Raw genomic sequence first — 15,194 nt, 5'->3', positions numbered from 1 at the left:
TTATCATGGTTCTCCTGAGATTAAATTATTGGCATGTGTCAGTGTGAATTTTGTTGTAAACAACCACAGGTGTACTTTATTGGATATTCTGCGTTTATGAGATGCTGGAAAAAAAATGGGAGTGCATTAGGACAGTACATTTGCTATTATGGACTTCATGTGAGCCTCTGACTCATCCTGAAGAGAGAAATATTGTAAAACATTCTCACTGAATTCAATATATCCATGGAATTAGTTAGGCTTTTTAACGCGTGTTTAAATTAAACTTATGCTAAAGGTTATATAGATAAACATTTGTCACATGCACTTCTATTCCTCCATAAACATGCATCATATTATCGCATTGTGCACTATTTGCGTGATATTTACGAGAGATATATTAATAATATCATCTTATCTTTGTTACTCAGGATATTGACAACCTGATGGCCGAAGGCAATAAGTCCAGAACTGTGGCAGCGACCAACATGAACAGCGAATCGTCACGGTCTCATGCAGTATTTTCAGTTGTGCTGACACAGACTTTGACAGATACGAAGTCAGGTGTTTCAGGAGAGAAAGTGAGTCGTATGTCTCTTGTTGATCTTGCTGGAAGCGAACGAGCCGTCAAGACAGGTGCTGTTGGAGACAGGCTCAAAGAGGGCTCAAATATTAACAAGTGAGTGTGTTAGAAACAGATGTGTCTTTTACTTTGAGTAAAAAAACTGATAGATGTCATTGGGGTGTGCGGATGCGTGGAGATATTGACCTCAGCTTGACACTCCAGGCATTCTTTCTGTCAGAGAAGAGCCTACTTTTATTTAATGGATAAGGCTCAGACTTTGTTGAGGTGATAAAGATAAAAATTCCTGCCACTACTGGAAACTGAGCCCTGGTTGTCTCCTCAGCCACTCAGTTTACTGACAAGCTTTCTTGACTCATCTAAGTGTAAAAGAACCACAAGCCTTGGTAATTTACAAGACAAATAGGCAGCAAAATTTCACCATATTAGTCACCTCATCCATTATAGCTTCTGCACACCCCATATCGTAGATTACTGCAGGTTTCATGGCTTTCGCCAGTCGCTACTGGACTATGCCAGGATGGTACCTGGATTTGGTCATAGCTCCTTCCTTCCTGATTCCTTTCAATTCATCATTCATCAGTTGTTATATGTTGTATAATCTGACATACTGATGGTGCTATGAAGTAACTAACAAAAGGCTTTTGTATCAGGAATGGCAAAACTTTTAAAGCCGCATGCCAAAACTGAAGTTCTGCTTCCATGAACATGATTTCCATTCTTATCCACACATACTCAGATATTTATTTGTGGTCGCTGTAAGGAAAAATGTGAGTGGGGTATGCACATTCTTATGTAGGATGACCCAGAAGCAATTGTGCCATCTTTTGTGAAATTAATGATGTTTACTGACACAATTACACTTTTACACTATTACAATTTCTCCATTTACATTCATTTTATGGTATTGATGAATTTTTTGATTACACAGTTAAGAAGATTGATAATTGATTTTATTGGGATTAAATACTTAATTAATGAAAAGTTAAATTACAAGTTTTATAATTTTAAAATTATGTTTACATAAATATTTTAACATGTATTATATTTTTTGTAATTATTATATTTAATTGTTATATTGGACTATTGTCTATATCCTGAGTCTTACGAACTTGTAAAGGATTTTTGACATGTAAATAAATGAAATGAAAAAACAATAATTACTGCTTGCATTCCATGATATTTATTTGTTAAGCAGAAATTTGTTAAATGGAAATGAACTTTTCACAAATTTAAGGGCAGCAGTTTACAAATGCATGAACTTGAGACAGTACATATATGTGTATATATCTATATAAGGGGGGAGGGGCACGCGATAGCATAGTCGGTTGAGGCACTATGCTACAAGCTGGAAGGGTGTGGGTTTGATTCCCAATGAGGTCATTGGATTTTTTCAATTGACCTAATCCTTCCAGCCACTCTATGGCCCTGGGGTCGACTCAGCCTCTAACAGAAATGAGTACCAGGAATCTTCCTGGGAGTAAAGGCCGACCGGTACATAAGGCTGTCAACCTTACCGCAATCTGTGAGCCGTTTGTCTAGAAGATATGGGAGCCTTGACTTCTCGTAACCCTATGGGCCTCCACAGCCAGTTAACAGGGATAGCTTTTACATGTATATATAAGGAATAGTAATAGCAAGGGTCTTCTTCTTATATTGGGGTGATTAGCGGATTTTCTTTTTAACAAAATCAAGGAAGGAATCATATTTGAGTACCATGAAATAGGCATCAAAGTATTTTTATTTATCTAGGGACAAATTTTCCAAAATGGATTTTCACCCAGTCCGGTATATTTTGACTTATGAGATAATTGCTTTACCAAGAGTGTTTTGTGACTTGAAGTTCTTGTTATCCCCTTAGTTTCAATGCCTACAATTTTTATTGACATATCTGTAATGCACTGAACTGTTATACCGTTCATTTTGGACATTTGTTCATGGAGCAGGATTGAAATCTTTGATCTTGGTGTTCAGGCAGTCCTCCTGGCGTGAAAGAGAACTGAATATTTCACACACCTAAAGTAATATGGTGATGACTGAAAAGAATGAAAAAGTTAAAAAAGTTAAACAAATCAAATTAACTGAAAAGAAGTTTAAAAACTCTTTTATGTTTCTGTTTGAAAGTTTATTTTATTGCAGTGTAATAAGTTGACAGCTATAATTGCTCTCATTTCCTCAGTGTATCAGTTACATCCTTGGTAATGTATCTGATACAAAACTTCAATGTCCTGCCTTGTAATATTATAATTTTTTGAATTGCATTGTGTGTAACAGAAGAGGAAGTCTGCTAATTCTGTGCCTTCATGCAGGTCCTTAACCACACTTGGCCTTGTCATATCGAAGTTGGCTGATCAGTCATCAGGTGGAAAGAATAAGGACAAATTTGTACCATACCGAGACTCTGTACTTACTTGGCTTCTCAAGGTAAGCACATCGTACTTTACCACCAGAAATTTTAACGTGTTCATTGCGTATAGTGCAAAAATATATTTTATCTGTGCTTTAATTAATGACTGTTGTTGAGAGATAAGATTATATAATGAATTGGAAAGGATGTAGAAGGAAACTATTGTGACTTGATTTGAGGTACAATCCTAGTATTTGCCTGGAGAGACAGGAATACCATGAAAACCCTCATCCTTGATAGTCAGTGTACCAACATTCGAACCATCACCTCCAGAATTGTAGTTAGAATCATTACCACTTGAGCCAGCATGCTAGGTTAGAGTGCATATGTGTCCACATGTTTGATCTGCAGACATACATAATGGGTTTTGACGAAACATCGTACTGGGAGTTTACTGTAGAAGTTACAGAGTGGATGTGATTTCATGCTCCGTCTCTGCAATATAACTCTGCTTTAATCATACCTGAAATGAAGTAGCTTNTACTGTCAACGTGTATACTACTGAAGACAGAGTGAACTGATTTGCGCATAGGGTTATAAGTAGTGAAACCCCGCAACAGTGTTAACAGATTAATGCGATTAGGGTTATAAAGTGTGAAACCCCGCAACTGTGTGATAATTAATTGTAGCCGATAGTTGTAGATTGTTGAATAAACCAATTAACGATCTCAACGGCGTCTTCAGTAAGGCAAACACGTTACAGTATTTTACATTTTTACTTCCTCCTTCAGGCCATTAATGGGCCAGAGTGGCCTGACTGAAGTATAAATGCCTTTCCAACTGAAAGAGAAACATTTCATTTTTATCCATTGATTAATAATGCACTTTCCTGGTCTTTACATGTAAAATTGTTGAGACATGTGTGTATGTATATGTCAGTAACTTGTAATCTGATGACCGCCTCTGTGGTCTAGTGGTCAGAGTTCCTGGCTACAGATCCTGAGGCCCCGGGTTCGATTCCCGGCGCTTTCTGAGAAGTAGTCAGTCTGGAATGGGGTCCACTCAGCCTCGTGAGGATAATTGAGGAGCTGCTTGGATGGAAAAATAGCAGCTCCAGTCTAGAAACCCAAGATTAATATCCATGGAACTCTGTTGCACTGACCACGCGACACTCTCTGTCCGCAAAACGTTGCCACTAACTTCGCCGACAAGTAGCAGTTGCTCGGCCAGTATAGTTTGTTTGCAAACTGAAAGCCACAGAGTTTGCTTTTTATATCCATATATATATAATCTGACATAATATCTACATGACACTATACAACGATCTGAAATCTGGTACACGGTGTTAAATCTTCAGATTCCGGAGAAGGTGAGGAATATTTTGAATAGCAGAGCAAATACTGGCTTCTGAAGGATGTCCATTTATTTAGTTGAGGGCGGCATTAGTTAAGTCCTGAAGGGTGCAGTCTTCTGGGTTGTAACTCCATGTGGTTCAGAGAAAGCTCAGTGTTAGGAGCAACATACCGTCTGCCATAATCAGAGTAAATGACTAAGCTAAGCATGAAACCAGCACAAAGAAACAGGAAGCACAGCTGAATATCTAAATATATGTGCAAGGATATTCCTTCCTATTTGTATTTTTAATTTTCACACCATGCACATGTCTGATTGTTAGATTTGTGTTATTAAGGATAACCTTGGAGGCAACAGCAAGACTGTGATGGTAGCAACAATTTCTCCTGCCGCAGACAACTATGAAGAAACTTTATCCACATTACGGTATGCAGACAGAGCCAAACGTATTGTCAACCACGCAGTTGTTAATGAAGATCCGAACGCAAGAATTATCAGAGAATTGAGACAAGAAGTTGAAGCTCTGAAAGAGATGCTTAAAAATGCGACAGCGTCCGAAGGTTNTTGTACGTCCCCCTTTGATATTCTACCAGTCGCCATACCCTGCCGGTACTGGTGCTCGCTATCAGCCCCGTTCAGCCAGCGGTACCCGATACTTCCCCATCTACCGGAGGCATTGGAAACTACTTGGGAGGGAAACTTTTTGCCTAATTTTGCTCAGAACTCTCCTAGAGACATGAGGATCTTTTACGTGCTGTAAATCTACGACACGGGACCCACGGCTTAAAGTCCCTCCTGGAGGACTTGCTCCCTGAATTTTTCTGCCCTTAAAAATTCCACGACCTCCGCCAGGTTTGAACCCGCGTACCTTGAGTCATGAGGTGGGAACGTTACCCCTAGACTACAGAGGTCGCTTAGTGCTCTAGGTTACTTTAGCTTGTTTGTGTGCATCTTCTTCTATCGACTTTTCCCACTTTTGTGAGAATTTGCTATCAGCCGAGGCTCTCCATCATTTTCTATCTTACCATAGCTTGTCTTCAATTTTCTCCCATGTTTTCCTTTCATTCTGTATGGTATCTTTTCTAACATATTCCCATCACAGTGGCCTGGGACAAAGATATCATGATGGGAATCACTGTGGTAATGCAGAATCCAGTGGCAAGAGTAACACAGACCCAAGGAAACATGAAAGGTACTGGCACATGTTAGTGACTGTATATGGGGTTTGGATTGGTAATTGGATTTATTGAACATGTATAACTTGTAACTACAAGTAACTCTAACAGCCTCACTGATTTACACACTTTACAGATCACTACAGCATACACTAAGTCTCAGTCTGATGTAGTCTTCACTGGTCATTGCTTGGTAACTGCTCCCAATAATGGAGATTCTTCCGCTTCTGTACTCACATCCTTGCTGGATAGCAACTGGCTCACTGGCTTGTTATATAACCTTGAAATGGACAGCACAGAAAAAACTGCCTCCAGCAGCTTCTGTATTGTTGTGTGACTTGTCAAGAGGGGCGGTTACCTAGCGATGGCCCGCATATTTGTTGAAGCAGGCTCATGTTCAGCAGTTCTTGCCTAGTGCTGGACAACTTCTCTTGTTAAGCTATTCCGTTATGCCATGGTATAAAAGATAACCTAACATAACAAAAATAAAGAGCATAAAATGTAACATTATGCCAGCTTGGCCATATGTTTTACCCCCAGGACCAGTAGATTTTCCTTGCATAATTGAGCAGTGTGTAATATTGGGCAAATTTGACGATGTGTTGCAGCAACGGGTGGATCTTACGGAGAAGCTTAGTGAGAGTGAGAAGCTCATGAAAGAGATGTCGCAGACCTGGGAGGAGAAGCTCGAGAAAACAGGTGAGTTGCTTGACGTGAGTGAAGAGTTACTACACTCACCAGTAGCTCAGCCAGTATAGTAACTGTGCTACAGGTTAGATAACTTGGATTCAGTTGATATTAGGGGCAGGAATTTTCCTCTTTGTCAGTGTGTCTGCACCAACTCCGGAGACGACTGACCCTCCAGTATGGACTGGGGACTCTTTCCAAGGGGATAGAGTGGCTGAGATGTGAATTAGACTGCTCATCTCTGTCAAATGCTGACTTTAAGAATATGAAGAACTATGCATTCACTCCCTCGTCTCTCTTTGTGGCATGATGCTTATATAAGTAAGAACAGAGACTACTTTACTGTAGAACAGGATTTCTTTTTTATTGCTAGTGGGGTGGGACTAAGTCCCTTGCACTGCGGCCACTTCTGGCCTATTGTACCAGCCCCAGATGATAGGTGAGGGTGATTGAGGAGCAGTTGGTGGAATGAAGATTGGCAGGGGAAACCGAAGTACTCTGAGAAAACCTGCCCCAGCGCCACTTTGTCCACCACAAATCCCACTTGATCAGACCCGAGATCGAACCCAGGCCGACGTGGTGGGAAGCCAGCGACTAACCGCTTGAGCTATGGCGCAGCCTTAGAACAGGGTTGGTCAAATTACAGCTGATGCATAATTCAGTCTAACCCATGTCACTTGTAAAATATTGTAACGCGTTTAATTACTGAAGATGCAGCTATACATGCATTGAAGGTTACATCATGACAGATCAGTGGTGTCTTCTCAAGTGATTGTCCATATCACTGTGGGGACATTATCCATCACATTGGAGACTGTCTCCCATATCAGCTGCATTCCAACGTTTACTTCTGTGTGTAGCATGCAATTGAAAAAGAAAAATGTGTAACATTTCATTTATTTTGCATATTTCAATGCTACAATTAAACTTTCACTCCTAGTAGCAGACCATAATAAAATTAAAGAGAGACTACCCCTTGAAGTAAGATATTATAGTTCGTTTGAAGTGGAGGATCATTGAACGGCTAAACAGAGACGGCTGCACAGTAGGTAGCTTTGGTCGCGGTGCAAGGACCAGTCAAGGCCTATTCCTTATTCATTCATTCAATACCTTGTACATTAATAAAAGGGCAAAGGAACCAGATGTACTCTGATAGCAGCCTCATCAGATGTGTGTAACACTGGAGGGATGGATGTGACGTTGTGTTGCTTGTGCAGAACGGCTGCAGCACGAGAGACAGCAGGCGCTTGAGAAGATGGGAATCAGCGTGCAGGCGTCCGGCATAAAAGTGGAGAAGAACAAGTATTATCTGGTTAACCTCAATGCTGATCCCTCTCTCAATGAACTACTAGTGTACTATCTTAAGGTACGTAACATAGTTCTCATATTGTATATTCTGCAGTTGAATAGTACACAGAAGTCTGCCATTTTGTTCTCAAAGATGATAACTTCAGCTGCAGAGCAATCAGAATCACAGTTTTGGTTTTGGAACAGTTTCTATCAGTTCATTCACTTGTTCAGTGATGAAACAGTTGTTAAATATATGCACAGTATGTGTAGGAGATAAATGTATTTTGTTTGTTCAGTTTTGTTATTGTAATAATTGGTGTTTCTGATATTCATTGATAATACTGTCTTCCTTTTTATACAGTTAATCAGTACAGTCTAGACTCTGAAAGAAGAATATTAACCAACCAACAAGAAACGTTTAATATTTCAGTCACTTCTTTGTTTCGTGTTTGTTCAGGAACGAACTTTGGTTGGCGGGCGAGAAGCACCTATGGAACAGGATATTCAGCTCTCTGGGCTTGGAATTCAGCCAGAACATTGTGTTGTAACTATAGAGGATGGCGGACTGTTCATGGAGCCCCTCTCAAATGCTCGGTCATACGTTAACGGTCTGCCCGTGACCGAGAGGATTCCGCTGCATCATGGAGACAGGATAATGTGGGGAAATCATCACTTCTTCAGAGTCAATTGTCCCAAATCAGCAGGTAGCACAATATATCAGAATAGCCACTGAACTGTTAGTGTTTGTGTAGCTGGTAATGAACCTCTTCCATATGGAGACACACACTAAGGAATAGTTAAGATGTAAGAACAAACTCAGTCATGATTTATTTTGTGTGAAATAAGTGCACACATTTGCATGTGTGTATAGACTGTGATCATATTATTCACCGTACTTTGTTCTGTTTTCCTTTGTACATATATCATTTTATCTTTCCTGGGGCATGAGGGGGTTGTAAAGTGGCTTGGGCATGAAGCTGACCAATCACCCCATCTAGTTCTGAGGTCAAGAATGATGGAGCTACGTCTCTACTCCCCTATGCATCTTTATGGTGTGGTGCTTAATTGGTTAATCACAGGGATAACTTTACCTTTTTTATGTTTTTTATTTTTTTTTCCCCCCCTTGGCACTACAGCCCCAGTGGGCCTAGGCCTACCTCCATGAACTTCTCCGTTCACTTCGGTTTTTCGAGATCTTACACATTCGCTAGGACTCCTTGGGCAGGTGATCAGCTCGTTGCAAGGCTTCTGCACACGCACAAACTAAACATCCATGTCCTGAGTGGGATTCGAACCCAACATCCTGGTTTCCGAGCAAGCGAAGACAGTGCATGCCTTAGACCACTCAGCTCCCATGACCGTATTTTTGTTTCTACATGTATATCATTTTGTAATAAAACAGTTAATAGATTAACAGTATTTTAGGAATAAGTAGTACAAGTGAGTGTCAAAATATTAAGCCAAAAAAATCCATATTTGCATGCCAGTGAGTTAATTAAGTGTGATTGGACAGAACATCACTTCTAGTACTACACTTTATGTACTGTTCTTAAATGTGAGGAAAACAGATGGACACAAAATAGCTGTAGATACCAAATACACCAACCAATCATGTCTTGGGGCCCAAATATTTTCCAAAACCTATCTTTCTATATGCACTGCCAATATGGATTCTTTCTGCAGACTGAGAGACCACATTTCAGAATAGTCAGTTCTGTATTAGTTCTAGTATATTGTCTTATTAATCTTCTCTCTCTCCCCATTCTTTCTCCTTCTCCTTCATTTCCCCTTTTATGTGGGACGTCTTAACGACCGGGCCTCCCCATCTGCATTGGAATCTCCATTTATTTTTCTTCAACATAAATTTTTCCCTCATGTAACACCCAATTTCAGTATCCCAAATAAGTAATCTCGGTGTGTTCAATTTCTGCCATTTAACAATTGCATCAGTTTCAAGTTCTCAGTCATTACTGTCCAAGAAAAGCTTAAATGGGGATTTCCCTGTCTTCTCAAAGATCCTTGTTGTCCTCAGTTAGTCTTCATGCTCTTCCTTCCCTTCTTGACATTGGTCTTCCTCTTAGACCTTTTCCTTTCAGTTTCATATGTAGAACCTTCCTAGGGGTTCTGTCTTTTTTCAGTCTTAAAATGTATCTGTACTTTCCTATTCTCATATTAATTTATCTTAAAAGATAATTTAGCTTTAAATTCTGTCTCTACTTTTTGATTTCCTTTTCTCCTTCATGTGGGGTTTTCATCTGTTTTCTTTGAAAAGTTCATTTTTTGCTGATGTCATATTAATATTACACTTAATTTTGTGACAGCGATGGCATCTGAACCACAGACTCCAGCACAGACGATTGATTATAACTTTGCTCGTGAGGAGCTGATGCTAAATGAACTGAGTAACGACCCAATACAGACAGCGATTGCTCGACTTGAGAAACAGCATGAGGAAGACAAGCAAGGTATGTCATGAGTTGAACTGTTGTTGGTTGAGTGGAAGTTACATAAATGCTCAGCCATTAACTTAATTGAAAATAAATTAGTGTAATACATGTTGAGAACTGAACAGAAAGCCTCACCGTTTGGTGTGTAAGTTTTTTTACCGTTAACCTCTCATGCTTTGCCCATATTTCTTTCTAGTCCTTCATGTTAGCAAGTGATTAATTGAAGCTGAAATGAAATGCCATCTCCCACAAATAACCTGCATAAGTAGTCTACACCTTCGTGTAGTATTACTGCACCTCACACAATCCATGTCAAAATATTATCAGTACAGAATAGATGTGATAAACTGAAACAGAACACTGCCTGTGGATTTTTCTACCCTGAAGATGGAGACGATACATTCCTCCGAATCATCGGTTTACACTAGATCTACATGGAGCCACGTCCCAGAAGATGGCATTCTTATTAGTCACCTCTGTGAAAACCTCAAATCGTAAACAGAGTAATTTATCCACACAAGCCCAGGATCCCCTCACAAAATATGATGTGGGAATCACTCTGATTGTCTTTCTTATGTGTATGTAAATCGTATTTGCTGTTCTAGCACAGAGATTGCAGAGCAGTGTAGATATACATATTTATATAAGTTCACTGTGTTGACAGTTGCACTAGAGAAACAGCGCCAGGAATATGAGCGGCAGTTCCAGCAGCTGCGCAATATTCTGTCACCTTCCACACCGTACTCGCCCTATGTACCATTTGATCCATTTCGACTGGGAAAGATCACGCCTTGTACCCCTACCACGCAGATGAGAGTGGAGAAATGGGCTCAGGAGAGGTGGGTGGATTACCGCAAGAAGCATACATTTTGTTTCGCTCTATATATTTAATTGCTAGAAATGTTGAGCAGATCAGATCATTTGCGGTTTAAAGGAATAAGGTAATTTTTTGAAAATTGGAAGAATTTTCAGTTGGGCTGTTTGGATTTTGCTGTAATTGCAAATGTATTTGCTTTTCAGAGATGAGATGTTTAAGAGGAGTTTGGGTCAGTTGAAAGCTGATATTCTTCGAGCAAATGCTTTAGTAAAGGAGGCGAACTTTCTGGCTGAAGAAATGGGAAGACAGACAACATTCAGTGTGACACTTCAGATACCTCCTGCTAACCTGAGTCCCAATCGCAAAGTGAGTGTTGAAAGATTTTTGATCTGGAGCCATGTACTTTATGTAATGCCTTGAAAGCTAGGTCCCATCAGTTAGTTGCTAGCTAAAGAGTGGCAGCTTAGTGTAGGGTTCTCACTCATGGAGCTCAGCACTTCCTGAGAAGCTGCCAATTGTTCAGATACTGAAGAACTTCCCAGCATTTTATAGAACCCGAAGGTTCATTATCATGTTCACAAGAGCCCTCCACTGGTCCCTATCCTGAGAGATCAATCCAATCCATACCATCCCATCCTATCACTCTAAGATCCGTTTTAATATTACCCACCCACTTTCTTTTTTTATAGCTAGTGGGGTGGGAGTAAGTCCCTTGTACCGCGGCCACTTCTGGCCTGTTGTACCAGCCTCAGATGATAGGTGAGGGTGATTGTGGAGCAATTGGTGGAATGAAGATTGGCAGGGGAAACCGAAGTACTCGGAGAAAACCTGCCCCAGTGCCACTTTGTCCAACACAAATCCCACTTGACCAGACCCGGGATCGAACCCAGGCCGCCCGGTGGGAAGCCAGCGACTAACCACTTGAGCTATGATGTGGCCACTCACCCACTTACATCATGGTCTTCTTAGTGGTCTCTTTCCTTCTGGCTTTCCCACCAATATCCTATATGCATTCCCCTTCACCCCCGTTCTTGTTACATGCCCTGACCATCTCATCATCCTTGACTTGATCAATAATTATGATAATTTTTGTATTTCAGCGTGGAGCATTTGTGAGCGAACCTGCAATACTGGTGAAACGTAAAGGTCAGGCGAGTCAGGTGTGGTCCATGGAGAAGCTGGAGAACAAGCTGATAGACATGCGCGATCTGTACGAGGAGAACAAAGAGAGGGATCTCTCTCTGAAGGTGAGAGCTGTTGTGCAAAAGTGCTACATGTAACACCTGAGTTCTAGTTTCTCACCTCACACAAAATTCTTGTGGCACCCAGTAGGATAAAGCAAGATACTGAACAGGTTAGTCTAGTAGTACTGCCATAGACTGGGAGGTGCTGCATTTCAAGCCTCTCCTGGGACACTTGCTATCTTCATCTGTGGTTTTTGTAACTTTTCTCAGTGCTTTTAGAAAGATGATAGGATAGTAAATCATTTAGGCCATGGCTGCTTTTTCATGTCTTTTCACATTCATCAGCTGTCCTGCCATTTGGTGCCGTATCGTGTTGCAATTGAAGCATTTTAAAATAACCCACTAACATGCAGTTATATTTTAAATGTTTGTAGGCTTTCTTCCAACCACTGTGCAATGCTGTTTGAAAATCATGTGACACAGAAATTTAATCTTCATTGTAAATAAAATTAATGCCAAACGTATACCTTGTAGCATGCGTGTAACACAGATGTATATTCAAATACAGTGCACCAAAATACTCATTTCTTTCTTTCTTTCTCTGTGGCTCTACAGTGCTTTGTTGGACCCTGTCCAATTTTTCAGTTTCTTAATCATTTTACAGTTGGTAAGACTCCTTGGATAAGGGATCAGCCCATCACAAGGCTCCTACCTGTACACAGGACAGCACAAACACAATAGACGCACAGAGACATGCCTCAAGTGGGATTCAAACCCTTAACCCCAATGTTCAAGTGGGTGAAGACAATTCGTACCTCGGTCTGCACAGCCACTGTGATTGGCTCCAGAAAAACTCATATATATCATATTAAAACAATGCAATGAATAAATATCCTATTTTGTCATATTCATTGCTAAATAATCAGTAGTTGTTACACCATCAGGTGAATGAATAATTTGTGTTGTGGCTTTCTGGTTTATGACACCATCTAGTCTGGTGGAGGGTACCATGTTTCAGAGGAAAATATTGTCTCTCTGTATTGAATATAACAGCAGTGCAGTGAATTCACAGGTATCAAGTAGTAACGTATGGGCGAAGTAGCACAGGTAATTAGAAGTACTGGATAATGTGAATATCTTTAAATACCCAATATCCACGCTGCATTCGGCCCTGAAAGTTATTTACTGGTCCTGCTGCTGCTCACTAAACAGTGAGACAGGTATCTTTCCATCAGAGGGAAACAGCAGTTGTTCAGTGGTAATGGAATGAAAGAGCTGCGACAGTTGAGATGTGCAGTGTACTATGAATCACTGTAAAGCATTACTGAAACATGCGTACCATAAATCATTACAGGAAGTCCAGAATCAAGGTTCAGGGGGTTCTGAAATCCCTGCAGTTAATCTTCTAAATGAGTAATCTGCACATGGATGATCAACATGTGTGTATGATTTGAGGTTTTCACAGCAGTGACTCTGAAGAATGCTGTCTTCTGGGATGTGGTTCCATGTAGATATTGTGTAAACCGACATTTTGGAAGAAATATCGCCTCCATCTTCAGGGTAGAAAAGTCCACAAGCAAGGAACCAGCATGAGCAGGTGGCTGCAGGCTGAGTCAGCAGTCTTATAGCTGGGTGTTTTCGACTGGTGACTCAGTCTGCAGCCATCTGCTCATGCTGGTTCCTCGCTTGTGGATTTCTCTACCCTAAAGATGGAGGCGGTATGTTCCTCTGAAACGTAGGTTTACACAATATATACACAGCGCCACATCCCAGAAGACAGAATTCTTCAACATTAAATATGTTCCTCCAAAATGTTTTTACCCACCCACCAGACTGAGTGCCGCAACTCAGAATATCACAGGACATGAAAATGTGAAAGCTTAATGTTACTTTTGTGTGTTTGCAGGATGAAATCCCTCAGAAAGGCATAGATCCATTCTACGAATCTCAGGAAAACCACAATCTCATTGGTGTTGCGAATGTTTTCCTTGAAGTTCTTTTTCATGATGTGCGGCTTGATTACCACACCCCCATCATCAGCCAGCAGGGAGAGGTGGCTGGCAGGCTGCAGGTGAGGAATATCTGTTGTGCTTTAGTCACAACTCTGATTTTATTTACTTTAATTCCGACGAAGGAATCAAGGCTTGGCAGAGGCAAAACATTTCTCTCTTCTTCATGGCACCCAGACTGAATCTGGGACCCTACCAGCCTTGTGTACAACGAACTTAGGGTGTATATCACAGGGAGAAAAGTGACTGGGGTGTGAAGCTAGCTGCTCATCACCATGTTATCTGAACTTATGAATGTGTGGAGTTTTGCCACTCCTGCATACATCATCATGGCCATGTAAAAATATATTGCAGTTTGTAGTACCGTTGCTATGCAGTGATTGTGAGAAGGAACATGAGTTGCTTAGTAATGGCCAGTAAACATGTCAATGATATCCAAGCTGTCACTAGGCAACTGCTCATAACAATAATAAAAGAAAACTGTGAGGCAGTGTTTTCTGTTGGGTCCACCCCACGGCTGTATAACAGGAACACCAGGCCGACAATTGAATTGAGAGTTGAGTTGTGGGATGTTCACCAGACAGGAAGGACCTGAGCACCAGAAGCTGAAGAGTCTCCACTGTTAACATTCGTTACCAGGTAACGGCTGTTAAAGACACTGCAGGCTGGAGAAGACTCAGCAGTGATTCATAAATTATACAAATTAGCGTAATGTTGCTGTAATTACTTGTAGTTCTGAGTGGTGTGTATAAGTGGTCAATAAATCTATTCACCAATCCATACCTTGTCAATACACATGACAGTACTTAAAGAGACAAGTGATTCGAGCAATCTGGTCTAGCCAGATAGTGACAAACATAAAAAAAAAAGAGAGAAGAACTGGCAATATATAAAAACTAAGTTTTGAGGGTTTCTGGAAATTATTCTAGAGGGAGACAGATTTAAATGAATAAGTTATGTTGTGGCTACACTTTGAAATTGGATATATGCACAAAATGAATTTTGCTACATATGATCTGTCTTTCCCAGGTGGAGCTCAGTCGAGTGGCAGGCAGCTTTCCACAGGACAGGATGTGTGAGGCTGCTTCAGAGAGTTCTGGAGACAGTGGGCGAGAAGACGAAGAATCACCACAAGGAACGAGTCAAGTTACAGTTCGGGTTTGTATGAGTGTTCTTCCATATTGCATTACGCTAAAGTAACCTCCTAATTACTCATGCTTGGGCTCAAACTCTTGCTCTGAATTCTGTGCCCTCATAAATGGGGACAGTTTCATGAGCCTCACCCAAGCAGTGCGATCACATGGAGCCCTGAGCTTGGAACAC

At 40.8% G+C, this 15,194-nt stretch overlaps 1 protein-coding gene across 2 annotated transcripts in view; it reads left to right on the top strand.

Annotated features, from left to right (window-relative positions):
- LOC111867334 (kinesin-like protein KIF13B) overlaps positions 1–15,194 on the top strand; it is a 111,779-nt gene that overhangs the window by 57,758 nt on the left and 38,827 nt on the right. The window contains exons 6-18 of one of the 2 annotated variants that reach the window (XM_033752640.1): positions 411–658; positions 2,872–2,986; positions 4,600–4,825; positions 5,923–5,928; positions 6,044–6,136; positions 7,342–7,490; positions 7,872–8,118; positions 9,736–9,879; positions 10,526–10,700; positions 10,882–11,044; positions 11,779–11,925; positions 13,769–13,933; positions 14,901–15,029. In XM_033752640.1, the coding sequence (XP_033608531.1) occupies positions 411–658; positions 2,872–2,986; positions 4,600–4,825; positions 5,923–5,928; positions 6,044–6,136; positions 7,342–7,490; positions 7,872–8,118; positions 9,736–9,879; positions 10,526–10,700; positions 10,882–11,044; positions 11,779–11,925; positions 13,769–13,933; positions 14,901–15,029 (2,007 nt within the window). Of the gene's footprint in view, positions 1–410; positions 659–2,871; positions 2,987–4,599; positions 4,826–5,922; positions 5,933–6,043; positions 6,137–7,341; positions 7,491–7,871; positions 8,119–9,735; positions 9,880–10,525; positions 10,701–10,881; positions 11,045–11,778; positions 11,926–13,768; positions 13,934–14,900; positions 15,030–15,194 lie in introns of both variants that reach the window. The other variant, XM_023857093.2, reaches the window with a different exon arrangement.

The sequence above is a fragment of the Cryptotermes secundus genome, unplaced genomic scaffold (genome assembly GCF_002891405.2).
Source record: "Cryptotermes secundus unplaced genomic scaffold, Csec_1.0 scaffold2387, whole genome shotgun sequence".
Classification (NCBI taxonomy): Eukaryota; Metazoa; Arthropoda; class Insecta; order Blattodea; family Kalotermitidae; genus Cryptotermes; species Cryptotermes secundus.
The sequence above is the reverse complement of the archived record's forward strand: the minus strand, read 5'-3'. Positions and strand labels throughout refer to the sequence as shown.